The 22,500-nt window shown below is 47.8% G+C and overlaps 1 protein-coding gene across 2 annotated transcripts in view; it reads right to left on the reverse strand.

Moving 5' to 3' along the window:
• Window positions 1–22,500, reverse strand: part of Znf536 (zinc finger protein 536) — a 320,701-nt gene that overhangs the window by 164,343 nt on the left and 133,858 nt on the right. For both annotated transcript variants that reach the window (XM_055595039.1, XM_055595040.1), the window contains exon 3: window positions 6,724–6,876. In XM_055595039.1, the coding sequence (XP_055451014.1) occupies window positions 6,724–6,876 (153 nt within the window). The remainder of the gene's footprint in view (window positions 1–6,723; window positions 6,877–22,500) is intronic.

The raw sequence follows: 22,500 nt of genomic DNA on the forward strand, positions 1-22,500 counted from the left end.
CTTTCCTATCAAGGCTCAGATGGCTGTTCTAGGGTGAAGGAAGACAGCAGACACTCCCCTGGTGGGGGAGGAGATAGAAAGAGCACACCCCTCTAATCCAACTTGTTCTGGGACAGGTGTTCAGGAAATGTTGTATGTGTGTGGTTTCTTACATCAGCTCGCTACCTCATGCAGCCAAAGGAAGATGAAGCCGCTGGCATGCATAGCAGGCGGGTGGGACTCAGGACGCCACTGGGAGGGGAGAGAGGTTTCCATCATGGCGTCCTGTAAGAAGATGATCATATCTACCAGAAGTTGTCTTGTCCTGCAACTTTTTCCAGAGCTTTGAGCCCCAGAAGAGCCTACAGTGACCATTTTCTTGCCCCACACTTCCGTATGATCACTGCATGGGTGGAGAAACTGAAGCACATGGCTCAAGGAGGCCTGGGCTAGGTGCAATCTGAGTTAGGGGTAACGGAGAGACTGAATGTATTAGACACACTTAGGTTACTTGGAGGTGGCATCCACACCCCTGGTGAGCACGGGCCACTTCCTGCTCTCCTGCAGGCTGTGGTGTAGACACATGCTATCAAAGAAATGCCATAGTAATTTCCTAAAGCAAGCATGAAATTCAAGCAGTGAGCAATATCAATACAGAGCAGTGAGCAAAGGGAGAGCTTCAGAATCTGGTAGCTCAAGAAAACAGCCTACTTTAGCTTAGTGGCTTCAGGTTGAGAGCACTGAGTCCCTTGAGCCTCAGTTTCCCTTCCTGCAACAAGGTGGAGGAAAGAAACAGGTCGCCAGCATTCTGGGAGACTCAGTAGCGAAGTGGCGTGCAGAGCTTAGCCATCCATGGGACACTCAGAGAGTGTACCAGCTAGTAGCTGTCCTGCTGCACAGACAGCCCAGTAACCCAACAAGGTGACTCCCAGATGGCCCTCCTATCCCAGTAGACATAACACCCTTTGAGGGTTGCAAGGGAGAGATCTCCCACTGTTGTTTGAGGTTCTGTGTGAAAGGGAAACCTCATGCCTCATGACAAAGGATGTTGCTGAGGACAAGGGTGGGTCCTCCCTGTACCACCGCCAGCCAGTCTCAGCTGCTGTGTCACAGAAGCATCTCCCAGGGGGGGCAGCAGTGTTAGCAGGTGTGACCCAGAGACGGGAGCCTAGGCCATCTGACCACATCTGAGGGCCTCTCCGTAGCCACCCAGGGCTTCCTCATGCCCGAGCATCCCTGTGAAGTGGTCCCTACTTAAGCATGAGGACCAATGTGCACAGCACATCACCACCAGATTAATAAACCACCCACATAATAATTTGAGAGGGGAAAGGAACTAATGAGATTTATTTTTAATTAGTTGCTGAACTTTAGGGCCTCCAAGTTTTCACAAGTGAGGTTGTTGATTACATTTCTCTGTAATGGTTGTTGCTGCGGCCACAGTTCTTTGGTCTGGATCCACATATAGGGAAGTCACGAATGTGAAGCCTACTTGTTGGTCTGCAGCCCACAGAGCATGGGATGATGTGCCCATCACTCTCTGGGGTGGAAGGGACCTTTAGTGGCAAATCACACCTCAGCCTCTCAAGGACCCTTCAGCACCTACCTGCCTCCAGTACATGAAAAAAGGTTTACGTGACCCCTCTAGTAGCCCTCTGGAACCCACTTTCCCAAGTAGTGTTAGGGAAGGATGCATAAGAGAGAAGGAAGAGAGTCCATGTGCACATGGCCAGCAATAAGATGATTAGTGAACCTCAGGGCATCCATGTCTCCTGATGCATGTTAGGACTCAAGGCCAGCAGATGCATCAGCAACCACTAAAGCTGCATGTTCTTTTGCCCAAGTGCTGGAATGCCCACATGTTTGGTTAAGGATTATTCTGGGTGTGTCCCTGACAGTTTCTGGATATTTAACCCGGACCCAGTAAAGAAATTGCTCTTTCTGGTGGGTGGGGGTCAATCCAATGAAGGAGGCCAAGAATTACTCTCTCTGCCTGTCTGTCTGTCTCTGAGCTGGAGTATCCATCTGTCTCCAGCATCTGAGTCAGACTCCAATGCGTGTGTACAATGTTGGCTCTCCTGGGTCTCTGGATAACCAACTGCAGATCTTGTGACATTCCAGACTCTGCAATAACACGTGCCAATTTTCTATTGATCACATGCACGCAGTACTGTATCCCTTAATGATGGAAACATGTTCTGACAGATACACCATCAGTCCACTTCATCCCCATGAGAACATCACATGAGTGCACTTACACAGAACCGTTTGGTAATAGGCCCATCCCTGGATAGGTTCTCCATGAAACCAAGAGACATGGGAGACACGAGGTCCACAGAACTGCTGTCTGTAATAGCTGAGGCTCAGTGGTAGAGCATTAGAGCTACCATGCATGAGTACCTAGCATGCATGAGTCCTAAGTTCAACCCCCACTACTAGGGGAAAAGAAAGCAGTCCTGATCCTGACTTCATATGCCACTGGTAGACAGTGCAGTAAGTCAGTTTACACTTCCAGTGCCATTAAAAAAAAAAAATGTGCTCAGTGTTGCAATGTCCCTGGCTGACAGGAATTTCCAGGTCCCTTATAATGTTCTTTCCTTAGACAAGGTCCCACAGTACAACTCAGGCTGGCCTGGAAGTTGGCTCAGCTGAGACTCGTGACAATGCCTCAGCCTCTCCACTATAACCAGCCACCATCATCTGTCCGCCACTCACAGAAAGCTAGTATGCAGTGGATGGCCGTGCACTTTTCTTCTGTTTGTCTTGAGAACTCTGTCTGATTCATGCCCCTTCCTGCCTGCGCTGTCTGGCTCTGAATTCAAATCATAGCCCTTGAGCCATAGAAGGGAAATTGCCATCAAGTCTTAACCAGCCCAGGGTGGTATACCCCAGAGAGGAAATACCCTGATTCCCCCTCCCCCACTTTCAGTGTCAAGGATCCTGCATTACCAGGAGACAGGGGTCAGGAAGAATCTCTGGAGCTAGGTGAGTGATGCTAGGGACTCCAGAGAGCCTGACCGTACCTCTCATCAACCCCCACCGCTCTGTCTGAAGCTGGGGTGGGGGTGGGCCATAGAAATGTCCTAGCTACCTGCAGGCTCTCCTCAGCCCCCAGATGTTCAGAGCCGTCTGAATGCTGCTACTACTCAGCGCCTCTCTAATAAACAGGTGTTGGGAGAAGAAGAGCAGTAATTAAGTTAATGCAGTGGAGAAAAGAAAGGAAAATGGTTTTTATCAGTCGATGTCACACGATCAAGACTTCTAATAAAGATGGAGTGGGGTAGAAAAAGACAGAGAATGGTCCCTTGTAGAGCCAAACCAATTAAACCGTATCCATTACGCTTCGGATTTTTAAACGCCCTCATATGCATCCCTTACAGGAGGACTTTAAGGAGGATTTGGAAGTGAATACTCTTCTTTCATGGCCTGCTGTCCTCCGGCCGTGCCATTTAAAAGCACGGACACCCAAGGGCAAAGCGAAAGGCAATTCACCCCAGTTCAACCACTTGAGCCCCACATGAAGTCATGTATTAACAGATAACTTGGGTTTGATTTTTTTTCTTTAATTACGTGTGTCATCTAAGCTTTCACATTGCAGTGATGGGTGTTTACCTCGGTGATTTCTAACATGTAACACTTTCTCCTCTATTCAGACACACAAGTGTAAGCGCTTTTCAACTTCTTTGTTCTTAGATAAAAAGAAAATTGATCTTTATCTGGTTTCCATCCTGCTTTTTTTTTAAAGCCAGCAAATGCTGCTTCCGGGGGTGGGGTAGTAGAAATGTGATGTTTCCATGGCTTCTTTCATTTTCTCCCTATGGAGGAAGTTTCTGGAATGCTGCTGCTGCTGGCCCTGTCTTGCCTGTATCCAAGTCATAAACTTTAGAAGTCTGTGGTACAGAAGCCAGGGGAAAGAGGCAGCTGTGTCTCAGGGTTAAAGCCCGCACAATCTGCCTGCTTCCATGACGTCCACCAGACTTGCAGAGACGGTAGTCCATGTCTCCTCACCTGACAACAAGTGGGGACGGACCCTGGAGGCCACACTCATCTCCACATTTCCTGGCACCAGGAGCCCTTGCTTTCTGACACCCCTCCGTGCAAATTGTATCCTCCACCCAAAGGAAGCCACCTCTCCCCAGCAAACCAGCCCAGGGCTGTATGTTCAAGACAACTAAAGTCCGTCCGTCACAAGATAGTCCTGGTCTGGTGTCCATTCCCTGAGGCACGGGCCAGCAGTGGGGCCCCACAGAGAGCTTTCATGTCTTGAAAATCCCAAATCACCACCACAATTTAAGGGGTGTCCTCCACCCTGGGGAGGAAGACGACTATGTTGATATAACTTGAGAAAGGGTGTCTGAGGTGACTCCCCAGAAGCCTGGCTACTTTCCCTAATGAACTTCCTACTTCATGTATTCAAGAATTTTTTTTCCCCCGAGAGCCAGGCTCTGTTGCCTTCCTTGGGACACTGCTGGATGGACAGACAGTAGCCTCTGCTCTCCTGGAACTCAAGGAGAGAGACAATTACAAAATGCAAATGCTTGAGAAATGCTTGAGTATGCCAGATGGGGTGGGAGCTGTGGAGAAAAGCGAATCAAAGAAGGGAAGGGAAGTTGAGCAAGAAGCAAGAGATGCCGTGATCAAAGCTCAGTGGCCTCCTTTCCTCTTCGGGAAGGCTGGTCCCCAGGAATGGAGTGCTTGTAGCCATACTGTGGTGTCCGATGGACACTCACGTCTCCTAAACAAGGGATGGCATTCCCTATGGCCTTGACCCTTCCATGCCATGTTATGTAGAGCAGGCATACAAGAAAAAGGTCACTTCCCTACTCCAGCATTTGTTCTGTCATCAAGCCACCCATGTAAATTCAACGTGTCCCTATAGCTAGGGAGATGGCTCAGTCAGTAAATGCACTTGCTGCCAAGTCTGAGTTCAATTCCTGAGAATCACATGGTTCTCGGGACCAACTCCAGTAAGTTGTCCTCTGACTTCCTGCCACGTGCCATGGTGTGTACTTGAATGCACACACACAGAGACACAGAGAGAGAGAAAGAGAGAGAGAGAGAGAGAGAGAGAGAGAGAGAGATGAGCACAAGAAAAAGAATTTCAGCATGCCGCCCACATATGTGTAAGATACTCTTGGAGGGACAAATGGCCACCCTACAAAGTCTGAGTTTCTGCAAAACAAGGCTCTTCCTCAACATGTTACATTCATGACCAAAATCAAGCAGGGGGTATAAGCATCGTTGACAGGGGAAGTGAGAGGTAGCCTCCTATACCCGAGCTAAGTCCCCGGAAGCACCGGGAAGGAGAACATTTGAGGTGAAGGTCCTACAGCAGGGACAGGCATGCCACACTGCAGAGACAGGGAAGCAACAAAGGACACATGACTCTGAGAATGGGGAGCAGTGAAAGATGGGCTCAGGGGTAAAGCAGGTCAGCAGATCTGATTTCAACAAGGGCATTTGGGGACACCAATGGGACACACAGCATGGTCTTAAAAGGCCCCTCCATTATGGTTTGGCTGTGACTGTCCCCTACAGTCTCGGGTGTTTGAACACTTGGTGCCCACCTGATGGTCTTGTTCTGGAATGAATTGCAGAACCTTTGGGATGCAGGGCTTGGCTGGCTGATATGGGGATGGACCTGGCTGGAGCACTCTGCTTCTTGCCTGCTGCGGTGGGGGGAAGCTCTCCCAACCCCCACAGAATTGTCAAGTAGCGTGACTTCCCTTCCAGCAGGGGCTTTGCCCTCTGAACCAGAAGCCAAATCAAGCCTCTCCTCCTTTATGTTTATTCTGTCTTGGCAACGAGGAAAGCAACTAGCATGTGACCTTCGATGATCCCCAAGAAACATGCTCCAAGTCTGGTGGGACTATGCTCACTACACCCCAGCTGCTTGTGGCGAAGTAGCCACCCCTATATTCAGGATCCCTTGTGGTGCCAGATTTGGGGCATCAGTTAAGAAACCAGTTGGAGGGGCTCCTCATCTTTTAGATACACACAAGACTCGAATGCGCTTGCTGTTTCTGCCCATCCATGAGCAGAGTTATTGATTCTGTGGGAAATAGAACACAATTATTTTTGAAAATAGATGGCATATTTGTCTATCTTCTGCAGCAGCTCATACTCCAATAGATAAAGTGTCAGGAGAAAAATCAAAGAAAATGGAGGTGTCCATGACTCAGATAGATTTTTTTTTATATTGGCAATACACAAACAACTAGCAGGAAGGCTAAAAAGAACATTAAAAATGCTGAAGAACAAGTCAGAGATCTAAAAGATGGCCTCGGTGCAAGAAACTAGTGATGTAGGCAAGAGAGATGGCAGAGTGGTCCAGTGGCCATTTCTCTCTGTGTGGCTGAGAACGTCTCTAGGTTTCTCTTGAGGCAACACCATGGTGGGCTACCTAACCTCCACACCAGGCAGGAGGACATCTCTACCTGTCCAGCACCAAGATTGGGCCTGGAATTCATTCTGGGCCAGAGACCACTCTGTCTGGTCACTTGGGGAATCTTCTTACAATGGTTGGTCTATTTTTATTTTGCCACTGACCCCACGGAAAGTGTGGGGCCATCTGACCATGAACGAAATCCACAAGCCAGAGTAAAGGACTTCTTTCTTGAAACTGCTTTACTCTACCCGAGTGACACAGAGTGTTAGTGATTCCCACAGCTGTGGACCTGGGCCAGAAACCTCAGCTCTAAGTGGTATCCTCCAGATGCCCCGACACACCTTGATCTCTCTCACCTGTGTGTATCCTCAGGTGGACCTTGAGGTGATGGGAAGTCCGGAAAGTCTTCCCACAGTACGGGCAGTCCTTCATGGCCGAGCCCAGGTTTCTGTCCCGAAGCAGCGCCTGCTGCTGGACGCCAGCGGCTCTCCCGGCCTCCTCGCCGATGTCTGCAGCGGATGAGAAACATTCTCACATCACTTCAGCACATGTCAGAAGTTGTTCACACCAAAACTGCTAACACCACACAAAGTTAAACATGTCAATACTACACCTGTCTATTTCATTCTTTGAATCTGACAGAATGCTGACAATTCATGTATTTTCTTGTTATTCTCTTAAATTATTTCATCTTTCCTATCATCATTTTAAGCAGCATATGGTACCTTTATATTGAACTGAATTAAACAAGAGAAGAAACAGCTGTGTCAGCAGCTGGTTTGATTTCTTCTTTTTGCTTGGTTCCTATTAAATATTTTTTTTTTCTAAAAGTTTAAAAATGTGGGCACTGGTGGAATTCGATTAATTTGTAATATAGGCTAGCCGGAAGAGTTCACTCTAGGATCAAAATCACATTTTCAGCTTAGCCATTAACAACGGAAGGGAGGGGAGTGTCTCGGCTGACTCCCCGAGACAAGCAGACACACAGCTATTTTGGGACAGGAAAGAAAATTATCCCAAACCGATCCCTGCTTCCTTGTAGAGTTGTATCCATCCCTGACTGGTGGAACTGCATGAAAGGGAGAAGCAAAAGGATGGAAATGCAGTTCCACAATTAGCCCATGATAAACACGCAGTGACACATTCAAAGTCGTGTGCAGAAGCTCAGCTTCCAAACTCCCATAAACTCTGAGCGCTGCATTTAAATCTCCGTGCCGTGACTTGAGAAGTCCCTCCGTAAAGTATCAATACAAATTTTCCATTCTGCTGTTATTTGTTATGTAGCCCAAACCGTTAGAAAGTGGAATAAAATTTACATACGGCTGCCTTTTGCACAGAAATGATAGGACATAATAGAAATCAGACTGAAAATATCTAGTGTTTTGGGGTTTGGTATTACAGTACCCGGGCCTGGCATCATTGCCACAAAGGCCACATCTAGAGAGTGGGACAGACCTTGAGCTTCTGTGATTTTGAGAAGGGGAGGCAAGAGACCCTCTCTAAACTCACTTCTCCCCAAGTCTCTGGCCTCCCCTCAGGCTGTTCCACAGAGCAGAGGCTGAAGCCTAGCCCCCAGTCCCAAGCTCCTGAGGCTAGAAAGGCCCTGCCATGGCTTCCAGCCCACCCTCTAGGCCTTGTGGTAAATCCCACTATGAGAACAAGGGAACCTTCTGAGATAATGAGCAGATCTGTGAGTTCTGCTGAGCTGAGAATAAATAAGATTTGTACCTTCCAAGCGATGGAAAATGCAAATTGCTTTTATTCTGCAACATCCGTTGCTGGTGTTCTCTGCTAACGGCCGAAAGGGACAGACTTATAGACCATGAACGAGATGAAGGCAAACACACTTAATTCTTATTTGGATGTTGGCTCCCGGCAACTGTGAAAGCGCCCTGGCTTGGAACATCCTTTCTGCATTTGGACCATATGTGAGCAGATCACCACCCCAGAAAAGTACATTGAAGGCCTCCTTCTAATCCGATTCTCTCCAACTCTCTCTGTCACTGTTGGAAGACCCATTCGGAGTGTACAATTACTCGGAGGGCTTTTTTTTTTTCTGATTTTTACAAATGGGAGGATTAGGTTCATCCGTATCCAGAACTCTTACCCAAAGCCTGTCACCACACTGAACACCAGATTTATAGACATTCCAACAAACACAAGTAGTACCCAAAGGTGACTTATGGGTAAGGATGAAAAGCTCAGATAGTGTGGCAAATCTGGGTCACTCAGGCCTCACAGGATGTCTCCTGTGGGTCCTTCACGAACTGCAGGGTGAGTCTACCCAGGATTTTCCTTTTGCTATGGTGCAGAGGGAACCCGGGGCCCTGTGTATGCTAGGTAACAACACCCCGGCTCCCGCTTTCTCTTTTGTTGATTTAAAGATTTATTTTTTGTTTTTTGATTATATGTATGTGTGTGCCTGTACATACATGTGCGTAAAGGAACCCATAAAGATCAGAAGAGAGCTGGAGTGGGCTGCTGGACACGGGTGCTGGGAACCAAACTCAGTCCTATGCCAGAGCAGTATATCGTTTTATCTGCTGATCCACATCTCCAAATCTATTTTATTTGTTGTTACTCTTTCCCTTCCATTCTTCCTTTCTTTTTTTTTTCTTTCTCTTTCTTCCTTTGAGACAGAATTGCACCATGTGTGGCCTTGAACTCATAATCCTCCTTCCTCAGCCCTCTGAGTAAGGGAGGACAGGCCTGAACTGCTGCGTGCCCTCCACCAGAATTTCAACAGCTCAAATGTCACCTCCTGCACTCATCCCTGCACCTTCGCCTCCCCGAGTCCGTAACCTCTGCCCATCTGAAATCACCCAGGCTTCCTTTTCCTTGGACCTTCAGATCAGTTTAAGAAATGATGAGCTGGATTAAAACTTTGCCAAGTGCTAACTAGAGACAAAACAAGACACCTGATTTAGGTCTGGAGGCCAACGGCCACCTTTTAAAATTATAAGCAGGACTTGAAGGTCGGCCTGGAGTCGAGGAGGCACAGACCTCTGAAGGTAGATTCCCGCAAGCCCTCTTGTCCCATGGCTCACCCCAGCAGCCTCTTCCAGCAAGGTCCCATGTGTGAAAGACCAGCCTGGCCAGTCGTGGGATAAAAGCTGTGCACATGGTAAGGAAGGACCTATTTCTCCTGAAGCTTCTGGTGTGGACTTCCTCAGAATATTCTAGATAAATATGGAGAGAGCAACACAAGGCTCTTGAAGGCTTTACAGAAGTTGAGATGACCTGTGCCTCGCTATATGTCACTCTAAGTGATGGCCCGTATCTGTTTCTCTTTTATCTTTCTATCGTGGGTATGTGTGGTCCAATAAAAGGAATAAATTTCTAAGATAAACAGCTTTCTTTGCAGATTTAAGAGTTTAATTTTCACTTTACACAGAAACAGTTTTCTCTGGGAGGGCCAGCGGGGCTATGGCGTTTACTCTTAGACTAATCCTTCTAGAAAAACAAACTCTGAGCCACAATGAAGAGGAATGGTGGGTGGTCCCAGGAAGTGTCCGCAGAGGCGGGAAGCCAAGTGCAAGGAAGTCTGGGAATGCTCTGCAATCTCTGCCCAATGCACACACATGGGGCCTTGTGGAGAAATACAGTCCAAACTGGTACTGGGTTGGGTGCTAGGGAGCACATATACACTAAACTGCATTCAACCCCAAGAACCAAGATTTTAGAAGACACGTGGCTCCCCTCTGCTCAGAATATAGAAGCGCCCCTCTGCCTCACTGCTGGGTCCTGTCACTGCTCCTGCCAACCGCCCCCACCCCCAACATTGCATGAAGGGCAGCCAGAGTGTGGCTGTCGACCTCTGAAAGCTGTCACTCCAGAAGCATGACAAAATTGCCTCTGTGGTCATCTGTCAAATGGTTAGTGAGTTTTCAAATGGTTCACATTTAAAAATATATATATTTTTAAAATTACATGTATGTATTTATTTTGTAACGTGTATGTGCCCAAAGCATGCCTGTGATGGTTAGAGCACAATATCGATGAGGTAGTTTCTCCCTTCCACCTTGAGGGCCACTGGCATCAAGATCAGGCTGTCAGGCTCTGTGACAGGCACCTTGACCCAATTGTCATCTCGATGGCCCTCATCCTTTGTTTCCCTCTCCCCTAACTTCCAGAACTTCTTTTCCCTCCTATAAAACACTTTCTCCAAGACAACAAGAGGACAGGCTTGAATTTGCCACCTGGCCCTCCATAATTCCAGGAGGGAGAGCCCTGCCTGCTCCCTAACACAACAGCACATCCCTGTTCAGGGTGCATTCTGATGCCATGTGACCAAGAAACTGGTCTGTGAACTCTGTGGTCAGTCAACTTCAGCAGATCCCCGAGATGTCGCCTTTCTTCATGTCTTTGCCCACAAATACCAGGGCTTTCAGATCTTTCCTGAGGCAAAACAGAGAGCAACAACAACAAAACTAACACCTTGGAGTACGTCCAGAGGAATGCAGAGTTCCTCTTCAAAACTTAACACCTTCCTTTATGTTCAAAGCTTTAAAGTTAAAAAGCTCTAACAAAGCAATGATAACTCGGGCTGGAGTGATGACTCAGCTGTTAAGAGCACTTATTGCTCTTGCAAAGAACCTGAGTTCAGTTCCCAGCACCCACATCAGACAGCTCATGCCCACCTGTAACTCAAGCTCTAGGGGATCTAATGCCCTCTTCCGGCCTCCACAGACAACACACACACACACACACACACACACACACACACACACACACACACACATATGCACGCTCTCACACACACGCACATGGCTTACATTCACACAAACACTCTTATAAATTAAATAAAATCTAAAATATTAAGCAGTGATCATGTAGTAAAGAGCCTAAGGAAGGAAAGTGAGCTTTCTATTTCTGAAAAAATTTAAAAAAATGAATGTATGCAACACAGGTGCTATCATGACTGTAAGTGTTCCCACAGAGCTCCTGAAACACAGGACTCTTGCAATGGGTCAGAATTAACTTGCTTCTCTAATGTTTTATTAAAGATTACTGATGGCCATATATAGTCATGTTCAACAGCTAAGCAAAATATGGATGGGTAAAAACATGTGCTTAAATGAAAAGTTTAGTGCTTTATGTTTTATTTATTTATTTTACCAACATCTAGCTTCCTATTGGGTTATCGGGTCTGGGACGAACGGTGGGCCCTCTCCACACCAGCAATCCTCCCCATGGCTCCACCACCAACCTAAACTCAGACTGAGCACAACTCAATCTGATGCTGGCTGGCAAAGTAGGGCTTCTGGAATTAGTGAAATAGGTCATTAAAAGACCCCCCCCTCCCCGATTTAAGAAAAAAAAAATACCAGATACTAGGATTTCAAATCACTTCTCTAATGCAACATTCTGATGAATTCAGTGAAAATGAATGAGCAACAGATGGATTACATTTTCCTTAAGATACACTTGGGTTTTGCATAAGCGCTGTGGGCCAGGCGTGTTTCTGCTTTTACCTAGCCCACAGTTCTTTCTTAGTGGTCAGAGAGGGAGTCTGAGACACTTGCCTGCCTACTGCTAAGCCTGGGCCACCCACTTGTGGCATCTCTTCCTTTCTCAGCCACTGCTGCTGCTGTTGGTAATACCCCTGGAACCTCAGGCTGCCTGTTCCTGCTGTGGTTCTGAAGGCTTCCCCTGAGGTGTGGGCAGTGCCTTAGTTACTTCAATGTCTGCGACCAAAACACTGTTCAGAAACAACTGAAGAAACAGAAGTTGTTTGTCTCTTGGCTCACGGTTTCTGAGAATCTCAGTACATCGTGGCAGGAAAGTGTGGTAGAGGCCATAGTGGTGGGAACGCATTGTGGAAGCGCCTCCTCTCAGCAGAAGTCAGAACTAGGACCATACTGTAACTCTCCAAGACCTGCTTTCCTAGTGACCTACCTCTTGTAGCTGGGCCCCACCTCCCAAAAGAGTGTCACCGGACTGTGAACAGGGATTCAAGATACAAGCTTATGAGACATTCCAGATTCAAACTGTAAGGGTGGGCACTCTTCGTCTCCAGGTTGGGACCTGTTATTGGGGCTGTGGTGGCAGTGTTTGGGGTCCGCAGAGCTTACCTGAGACAATGCATTCATTAGGTGTGAGGTGTTCTTTGGACTCCGCACACCCATTCTTCTTTCTGTCCTGGTAAGGAATGCTGAGGTGGAGACCACCAGTAGGAATGGGGGGCAAAGGTGGTTCGTCCATGAACCTCGGCTCAGAGAGCAGAAGCAGGTAAGGGAATGAGGTCAGAGAAGCCCCACTGTCTCCCAGGAAAGCCTGTCCTTCTTGTGGGAGCAGGAGACAGCTACTGCAGCTCACTGGTCTTTTGAATCGCCTCCAATTCTACAAGCCTCTGCCTAAGTCATGCCACTGCTGCCAGGGCCTCATCCACATCCGTCTTCACCTCTCTCCTTTCCTCCAAGACAGGCTCTGTCCTCTTGCTGCTTTTCTTCATGGAACTCCCTTTCCAGAATTCACAAGGGTACTTCCTGCTGGGCTTTTATTCCACATCGCCTCTGAGGGAAGCCTCCTCTCAGCCCCACATCACCTCCCAGGGAAGCTACCTCTGATCAGGTTGTGGAAGAAATCTCTACCATTCTCAATTTTTGGTCTGGCCCTTCAGAACTCAGTTCACTACTGAAACAGATGACAAGTGACCCAGTTATCAAAACACTTACTGCCCATTCCTTCCCTCCAACAGGGAGAGAACAGAGGCATTTAACATTGTACCCTTGGCACATGGTCAAGGCTCAGATTATAGCAGGTGTTCAATAAATAATTCTAGGAATGAATAGGAGTTGGCCTGTAATCCTGGCCATACAGAAGCTGGAGCAGGACGACCACAGGTTCAAAGCCAGCATCGGCAGGTTGGAAGAATCCTGTCTCAAACTAAAATGTTAAAAGAGAGCTAGGGCTACAGTTCCATGGTAGAACATTTACCTAGGATGTTTGGAAGGTAAGCAAATTAAATTCAAATACTAAGATTGGTCCCCATGATAGAAGCTTCTTGGGCAACCTGACACAAAATGGCTTGTGAGATCACAGAAATACAGATATTTTTTTAAAATCATTTATGATCTGATCTCTATTATAATTATTTGAAAATATTCATTGTACTTTCCTCTTTTATAATTCGAAAACTCCAATTTAAGGAGGGGGAGAAAAAAAAGGAAGAAAGAAAGAGAGAAAGAAAAAAGAAAGAAAAGAAAAGAAAAGAAAGCTCTACTTTCAGCACACTGTAAATTCCCCAAAGATTTCTATATAATTTATTTTCCTAAGAGGGGGAAAAAAAACATGGCTTTTAAGATCCTCTTAAGATAATTTACGACCTCTTCTCCTTGGGTGGGGTGGAGAGCAGGTCGGAGCCCTCACTGGAGGATTTCTTTCCCTAGGCAGCTGTGGCTGAGCTGGACCCATCTTTTTTAGAATCCATTTGGTCAGTCGCCATAACTTGCGGAACCGAGTCTCCTCCTGGGGATTGCACCTACTGAAAGGAGGAAGGCTGACTCAGAGACGATGCGTCCCCTGGAGACGTGTCATGCCATAGTCTTTCTTAAACAAAGAAGACATCGTAAGCACCTTGCAATATCTTTCATTTAATAGTTGGCAGAAGGCGAGTCCCTGGTGAACGCTGGCCTGTGTCTTTCTCTTTAACCAGCTGAGTGATCCAAGCTTTTAATATAGCCGTTCCAATTATTGTAAAAGTCATCTGGTACCTTATAACCACAAATATTGACAGTTTATTGCGCAACACATTCCTGACATTTGAAGGTCACACCATACATAATACATAGTCTTTTATAAAAGTGTCTGGAACAAAGAGATACATGATAAGCAATTACCTCTCCCAGCTTGTATGTATGTACAGTTCGGGGCTGACTGGAGGTTGCATGGAAGGCACACGCACATTTTAAATAATCTATTAAGGCAGCACGGAGGCAGGCATGATGGATAATTATGAAATGGCTCATGTACACGCCTCGGTCGGACTCCCTGGCAGGGCATAAGGTCTGGGCAGTTCTCCTTTGCCATGTTTGGGTCACAGTGCCACTTTGGGGCCAAGAGCCCTGCCCCACTTCACAATTGGATCCCCCCCCCCAAGCTATCAAGTGTAAAAAGCTCACAGTATGCTCTTGCTTTTCAGACTGGCTGACAGAAATTTAGTTAAAAGGAAGTTAAGAGCAACAACGACAAAGAAAACACCAGGCTGAGTTTTGCTGGCCCTACACCTGCCAAAGGCGCTGACCATAGTTCTGACCGTGCAGACAAGGAAGCCCCTTCCCCAGGACCGGGTCACAAAGGCCGTGGCATCCTGACCCTGACTTCAGCGCTGTACAGGGCTGATGCAGCTGCCAGGCTTGGACGAACGTCGGGATGAGAAGAGAATTTCAAAAGACTTGGCTCATGTTGAGTTGGGTAGCACATAGCTGTAATCCCAGCACGTGGGAGGTAGAGACAGGGAGGATCTAAAGTTAGAGGCATGGTGGGGTTACATAGCAAGACCCTGCTCCCATCCAGAGCAAATAAGAAAAAAAAAAAAAAAACTAAATAAAGACAAAACCAAAACCAAAGCCCAGCACTGGTTTATACTGAGCTGCCCCAGGCGTCTCTGGGAACACTGAGATGAGGAAAGCGCTATTTGCATTGCCCCTTCTCCAGGAGTTTTTCTGCTGCTTTGTTCCCAGTTGTAACTGCCGGAGTTATACTGGGTAGACAGGGTCACAACATGGGCTGAATAAAGAAATTTGCAATACAAAAGGCCTCAGGTCTAGAGGCACATGCCTGTAATCCCGGCCCTCAAGATAGGCTGAGGCGGATGAGTAAGGCCAGCCTGGACTACTTAACAAGTTGAAGGCCAGCCAGCAACACAGCAAGTGCAGGTCTCAGAAAAGCCCAAGCCAAAACCAACAAAAAGCCAAGTTCTACCAATTCCTAGTGTACCCCTGAGCAAAGCAGTTAACCTTTCTAAGGTCCCATTTTCTTATCTGCAAAACCAAGTAATCATGATAATTCATAATCTAATGGCCTGTACAGGATAGGGGAGAGATTTCTCCCCACAGAGAGCCCAAAGGCTGCTCCACAAACAGGGCCTCTCAACGTGGTGCCGTGAGGCTAGGCTGCAGGAAGGACGATCCCGGGGTGACCCGAGGTATCTCCCCACTGCCCTGACTCATGGGATGGCACACAACGGGATCTGTGTTCCTTTCCTGAGCATTCCAGGTTGGAGCGGTTTCTGCAAAGCTCTTAAAACCCCGGCAATTCTACCAACTTAACAGCGGAAAAACAATTCAGGCTGCAATTGAGCTTCGCATAGATGACAATCTTTAATCACAGATGAAGCGGCAGGTCATTAGAATCCACGCCGAACTCCCTTCCAGACGATACAAGCGGCTGGCGTCTAGTATATAGATGTGTGTGTAGCCACAAATATGTGTGTGTGTGTGTGTGTGTGTGTGTGTTATTTAACACTGTATTAAAATAATCAGCAGACCCTTGAAGCATCAAAAGCCCCTCCAAGAGTAATTTTCTTTAGGCCTCTGTAATCATTGTCCTAAATTTAAGATACAGGACCAAAATGATTTCTGCAGAGATGATGTGTTTATTAGCATTAATGGCAGGAGAAAAAGCTTCCTTAGAAAGAGCCCAGTTTTGCATCTGAAAAGCATTCCTGTTAGGATGTGTGTGTTTCTTTAAGAAGCTATTCTGTTTTAGTGGGTAGCAGTAAGACAGGGCACCACGTGACCAGGAGGTTGCTATGGTAAATATGCATTTTTTATTGAAGAGTAAACAGTGGCAGAAAACAAGTGTCAATTGCCAGCGCTGAAGTCCCTGCCATCTTTGAGCTCTGTGAACCTCCTGCCCTCTTAATTTGAGAATCTTTATCAGGGAGACATCATCACTAGATCAAGATTTAAAATTGTTTTGAATAAATGCCCATCTCCTTAATACTATATTATGATAAATATTTTGTCTGGCACGTAAGAACTAGAAAGAAGCTATGACAACAACTCTATCCAGGGTGTTGGCAGGATGCTTCTCTTGCATGCTTGAGGCCCTGGGTTCGGTCCTCAACAATTTAAAAGGAAAGGAAAAAGTCTATCACACAGATCTATTGTCCTGCAGCTCTGACTCAGGGCCAAGGCCCTGTCTGCCATCTTTGTAAGTGCAAACACATCTGCGCACATGGACATGGCATGTATCCCATGAATGACCCTTGTGGAAAGGCTCACTTCTCAGGCTATTAAGAAGGCAGTGAGATTCAGCCAACATGATTGCCACACTTGCTTTAAAGGCGTCCCCCTTCCCTCTTGCTACAAATGGCAGGAGGTTGAATTTATTTCTGATGGTTTTTCGTTAAATCTGTTTATTAGTGGGGTTGGGTAGCGGGGCCTGCATGTGCCAGGGTTCCCATGTGGAATCCAGAAGGGGAGTTGTAGAATCAGTCTCTCCTTCTACCTTTATGTGGATTCCAGGGATCGAATTCAGGTCACCAGGCCTGTGTGGCAGTCACCTTTACCCACTGAGCCATATTGCTGGCCCTATTTCTGGTAGTTCCGGGCAATTTTGTCTTCCTCTGATGCAGCCACACATCCGACCTTCCTCAACTATAACTCTACCCACAGCCCTCCCTAATCATAATGACGATAGCTCCAGTCCCTTCCAGAGTGAGTCCTTCACTAGTCTCTTCTGCCAGGTACAGAGTTCATACTTCACCCTTCTTTGATTCCAGCTCTAAGTCGAGCATATAAAATTGCAGACAGCACGGGATGGGCGCACATTCAGGGTTAGCCTCTACCACACATGAGGGAACACAGGCATGAATCAGTGATGCCGCACAGTGAAGAATTCTTATAGACACCCCTTCTAGCTCTGCAGGTAGCCATGGCAGGACTCACAGTCCCCAGGTACAAGGGGCAACCCGGCTCTCCCCAGCCACAGTGATGTGCAGCAGCCTTCTGTCCACCCGAAGGGGCCAACTCAGCACTAGAGCAGCTGAGCACACTGAGGCCCTTTGGACCCTGTGAGGAAAGCTCCCCCTCTCTCCTGTACTCATAATCTCTGTGGTCTGAACAAGCTGTGTGGCAAGCTTCCTTCCGCTGGCTTGTGTAGAACTGGGTGGTTGGGTGCTGCTGTTGCTGCTGCTGCTGCTGAGGCTCACAGCAAAGGAATCTGCTGTCTTTCTGCAACCCTCTGAAGCCAGGGGCTCCACCACAGTAAGCTCTGGGCTCCAACCTGATACGGCTGCTTTCTGAGCTATTTGTAAACGCTTCCTGACTTTGCCCAGCCTCCAATGCTGCCTAGAAGATGGGAATCGAGGCACCTGCTTTGTAGTCCCTGGTGAGAACCAAGTGAGATCATGAGAGGAAAGGCCATCTGGTAGATTCTCAACTTGCAGCCCGCCTTTTGCCACCTACAAGGTCCAAAACACAATGCAGACAAAGGCAGATGAACCAACAGGTGATGGTCCATGTAATGGAGACACACAGGGAGGCACCAGCCGCTCTGCCCCCGCCTTTGTAGGGTACAAGTAGACTTCGTGTTGCCGGGTGCCACTGGCTCCTGGTGGTCGGAAACTTAACACGTCTTCACATACTTCCATGTGCTCTGTCCCAGAACATATAGCTTCCCGGGCACCTGCCCTCCAAACATTCTTCTGAGATGAATGGGTGAGAGGCGTGAAGAAGGAAGACCCGAGGTGGGAGGGGACTGGGTGGCAGCAAAGGGAAGGATGTGACAGGCCATGACTGCTGTAGCCCAAGAACCTAGCTCTCTCTACTCAGCGGCTGAGACAAGTTGAGGACACCTCTCAACGTTTCCTGAGGGTGCCCCACTCATCAGATGGTGAGCAGGCCCAGGGTGCCAGCCATGGTGGATTTTATTTCTGCATTCCAGGAACCTACACTTAAGACTCCTGGGCAAGCCCACATCCTGCCCCAGGAAAGCACATTTTGATATGGAGAAGCAAAAATAAATTTAAAAAAAAATAAACTGAGTAGGAGCTTCCGAGCTGTCTGTGGGTAGTTGACGAGGGAATGCGCTGGGACTTGAAAGATGTCATTTTGGAATCCTCCTAGGAACTTTTCTCGATGATGCCTGGAGTCAGCCATGATGATGGTACCCCTACTCTCCCCTCCCAGCTGCTCCGGGTCATTTTAAACTCTAGTGGTGACCTAATATCACCAGGTGAGGAAATTCTCCCTCCTGGACCTCTGTGCCCCACATACATCTTTCTTCCTGAAACACAAACCAGGCACAGTCTCCAACTTCCTGCTTCCCCTCCTTCATTTGTTGGAAGAGAAAGTCTCTGACCAGATTAAGTTGGGTTTCCTCGGTCATCTAGAATGATAACCTGTACATTGTTTTTCCAAAAGACTTGGGACCAGCAGCATTTCAGATTTTCATTGCTTTCTTATCATTTTTTTTAATAATAATTAGGATCTAATACGGTCCAGGCTGGCCTAGGACTCATGGTTCTCCCACACCAGCCTCCTCCTAAATTCTGGGATTACAAGCATGCACCACCATGCCCAGCCAGGGTATTCACATATATATAATGAGGTAGTTTGAAGATAAGACACAAGTCTCAACAGAAAATTCTTTAGTGTTTTATATTCACTTTCTAAGCACTAGGCTAAAGGTAGTATAAAATATTTTTAAAAAAAATATTTTCTCTCTCTCTCTCTCTCTCTCTCTCTGTGTGTGTGTGTGTGTGTGTATGTGTGTATGTGTATAAATATGTACGCGTGGAGGAGGTCTGAGAACAACTTTGGGGAGTTGGCTGTCTCCTTCCATGTGTGGGTCCCAAGGCTCGAACTCAGGTGGCCACTATTGGCAGCAAGCACCTGTACTGGCTTAGCCATCTTGCCAGCCCATTATACAATATTTGTAATGTACTGCTTTTTTTTTTTTTTTTTTGCTGTAGCCTGTCACGTGCTGGTCATGTAGTACCGGTGCTCTGCTCTGGAACAACTTTTGAATTTTTCTCTAAGGGATGCTGGTGTGGCTGGATAACCTGTTCTCTAAAGGTGGGAAGGAACCATTTTCCCACTCACACATCTCTGAAACTGCTGGGCCCCATAAATACTGACTGAACGGCCAAACGGGTGGGTAGGTGGTACTGGGCAGCACAGGGTGGCCCTTCAACACTGATGCAATCTAGGAAGGTTGCTTTTCCTTTTGAAGGGCTAAGGTCACCTCTGTGGACCTACCCCTTCCTCATCCCGTGGGAGCCAAGTGCAGATGGCCTGGCCTGGCCCTGTAGCTGCTCTCCCTAGCTGTGAAGGTCACCCTGGACACAGGATGTCTGCTCTCTGCAGCCCCAGATCCTACTCATATGCCCTCAGCTTGTCTAGTCACCTCTGTGGTGGGACTCTCCTCTGGAGGGGAAGGGGTTTGGACTGCCAGCCAAGGAAAAGGGTTGGAGAGAAGGAGGAAGGGAAAGAAGAGAAGGAGGAGTAATGCCATAGGGAGTCTCACCTCCCCAGGGTGCATATAACTCCTCCCATGGTAGGGCCCTTCCACATCCATGCCTGCCTCAGCCACAGCCCAACATCCACCCAGACAGCCGAAGTTCTCCTCTGCTTCTGGGAGCCCCACCCCCAGAGGCAGGTGGCCCGCTTAGGGCAAGCAGGACTTCAGCATGTGATCATCAGCTTGGCGGGTGCTGGCCCCAGGCAGGCACATCAGGCAGTTCGTTCTGCCTTGTGCCTCTGCTGAGTTTCTGGGCCTGAGGATAAAGTCTGTGCAGACATATGCTCTTGGGGGTGTCCGCACGCACCGCCAGTGCAAGGATGGAAGCTCAGCTCTCCCATCTGTGTGATGCTGATGGCACATGTCTTCTTTGCCTCACTCAGCCTGGAACCGGAAACCCTTCAGGCTTCTCCTAGCTTTTCCCACCCATCTACCTCAGGCCCTGATTCCTGTCTTACCCTCCAATCCCGTACCACCCCAGATCTAGTCCCCGGTGACTCTTTGACCCTCGTGACTTTCTGGGCCACCCCTGGTCTTTAGCAAGGTTCATGGCCCAGGGTAGCACTGAATAAATATTTATATTTACTGAACAGTTTGACAAAGTCTAACACCTTTGCTCATTAGGTACTGGTGACTTTTTAATATGGAAAAAAAACAGTGTCTATGGTCCCTCTGGAAGCCCTTCCGGAACTGACACCCAAAGCAGAGCCACACACACATACAATAGCTCCACTGGTCCCTGCGATGCTAATTTCTGCCCTGTAACCAAGAGAGACAACTGAACGTTGCAAGGTTACACAAAGCTCCTGCCCCTTATCCTCTGACTTCTCCTTAGGGGAAAATTGCACCGGAATACATTTCCTCATCTGTATGTTAAAGCACGGTTATAATCCACCTATCATGATTGCAATTTTGGGAATCAAAACGCAGATCCAAAACAGCAGTATGAGCTACATTGTAGCCACATACATTATAATAAATTAAGTCAAAGAAAGACTTCTGCATTAACGGTTGCTCCATTTCTTTAATACCCTATAAGAATATTGAATCTTATCCTCCAAAGAACTCTGCTTCCCCCACCTGCTGCCCTGGCTGTGGTATCTCTATTGCCCTCTGCCTACAAGAGGAGATAATAGGTTCTGCCAGGGACAGCAGAACCATACAGTTGGGGCAGTGACTCTGTAAGTCTTTGTACAGTGGGATCGAATCCGCCCTAGGCCTTGAAGAGGCGGCCAGACATTCCTGGTCATGGCCCTATTAAAGTTTCCAGGGGGCAGCAGGTGCAGTGGGCAGCAGGTTTGTAACAGTTACTTTTCTGGCCACAGTGACAAAATCCCTGAGAGAAGCAAAGTACGGGGAGAAAGCTCTCATTTCTGTTCAGGGTTTCTGGAAATACAGCCCATGGTGGTTGCAGGGGAGGCTTGCTCTGCTCTGGGGCTACGGAAGCTTGCCGTTTGCAGCCTGCTCACGCTTCGGTAGATCTGGGGAGCAGGGAGCTTGGGAGAGAATCAGAAGTGGCTAGCCCCTCCAGGGCCTGCCTTTATTTATTTTTACATTATTTTCAATTTTCCTCATTTAGTTTTTAGTTTGATTTTATTTATATATTTGCTTATTACAATTTATTCACTTTGTATCCCCACTGCAGCCCCCACCCTTGTCTCCTGTTAGTCCCATCCACCCTCCCTCTTCTCCCCCTATGCCCTTTCCCTAGGCCCCTGATAGGGACCTCCTCTCCTTCTATCTGACCCTAGCTTATCGGGTCTCATCAAGGCTGGCTGCATCATCTTCCTCTGTGGCCTTCTTTCAGTCAGTTATGCTCTCTAGACCACAGTCCCAAGATTTCCACAGCCTCCACAAACAGCACCACAGCTGGAGACAAAGCGACCAAACACAGGAGCCTGGGAGGACATTTCACATTCTAAACATAACAGGGCGAACTGAGGGTGGATGAACACAAAGCTTAGTGGCCATGGATGGAGAGAGGGAGAGCCTTGTGGCTTGAATGTGGACTTGAATGAAACAGCCCAAGTCCATTCCCACCCCAGGACCTCTGACTGGGGACTCCCATTAGATTGAGAAAGGTCCTGCCCTGCAGTCTTCCTGTGCTAAATATCTGCAACTCTGGAGCATTCCTCTCCCATGAGGTCAGGCTCTCTAGCTTCTCCTGAGACTTCTGCCTCCCAAAGCCCAGCCCATGAGCCCAAGGAACAGGAACTTCTGGCTCCATAGGGGAGGGCTCCTCTCACTGACCCCTTCCCCACACTCACTACCTGGACAGCCCTAGCCCACAGACATCTGTCTGAATTTGCCGTCTCAGCTGAGCCCATTCCGGACGCCCTCTCCACCTCTAAAACCAGCCATAATAACCTCAGTTGAGCAAACAAGGCAGAAGCCTCCAGACTAATTCTCATAATTATGATGGGTTTATTATTTCAAAGTCAGCGATGATTGTGGGGTCAGGTACTAAGAGGAAGAGGGGAAGAAACATCCTTTCAAGTAATAGCAGATCTCCCTTAATTCTGCTAGGGTACCAAATTGCATCCAGAGATGCTGAACCACGCACTCTGAACCTTAGTCAGATTTCAAAGAGACCTCCGAAGGAAGGGTAGTGATCAGAGAGAAACATGCTGCCACCAGAGGACCAGGCAATCGGAGGACCTCAT

Source organism: Psammomys obesus, unplaced genomic scaffold, assembly GCF_907164565.1.
Source record: "Psammomys obesus unplaced genomic scaffold, mPsaObe1.curated_primary_1811, whole genome shotgun sequence".
In the NCBI taxonomy this organism is placed as follows: Eukaryota; Metazoa; Chordata; class Mammalia; order Rodentia; family Muridae; genus Psammomys; species Psammomys obesus.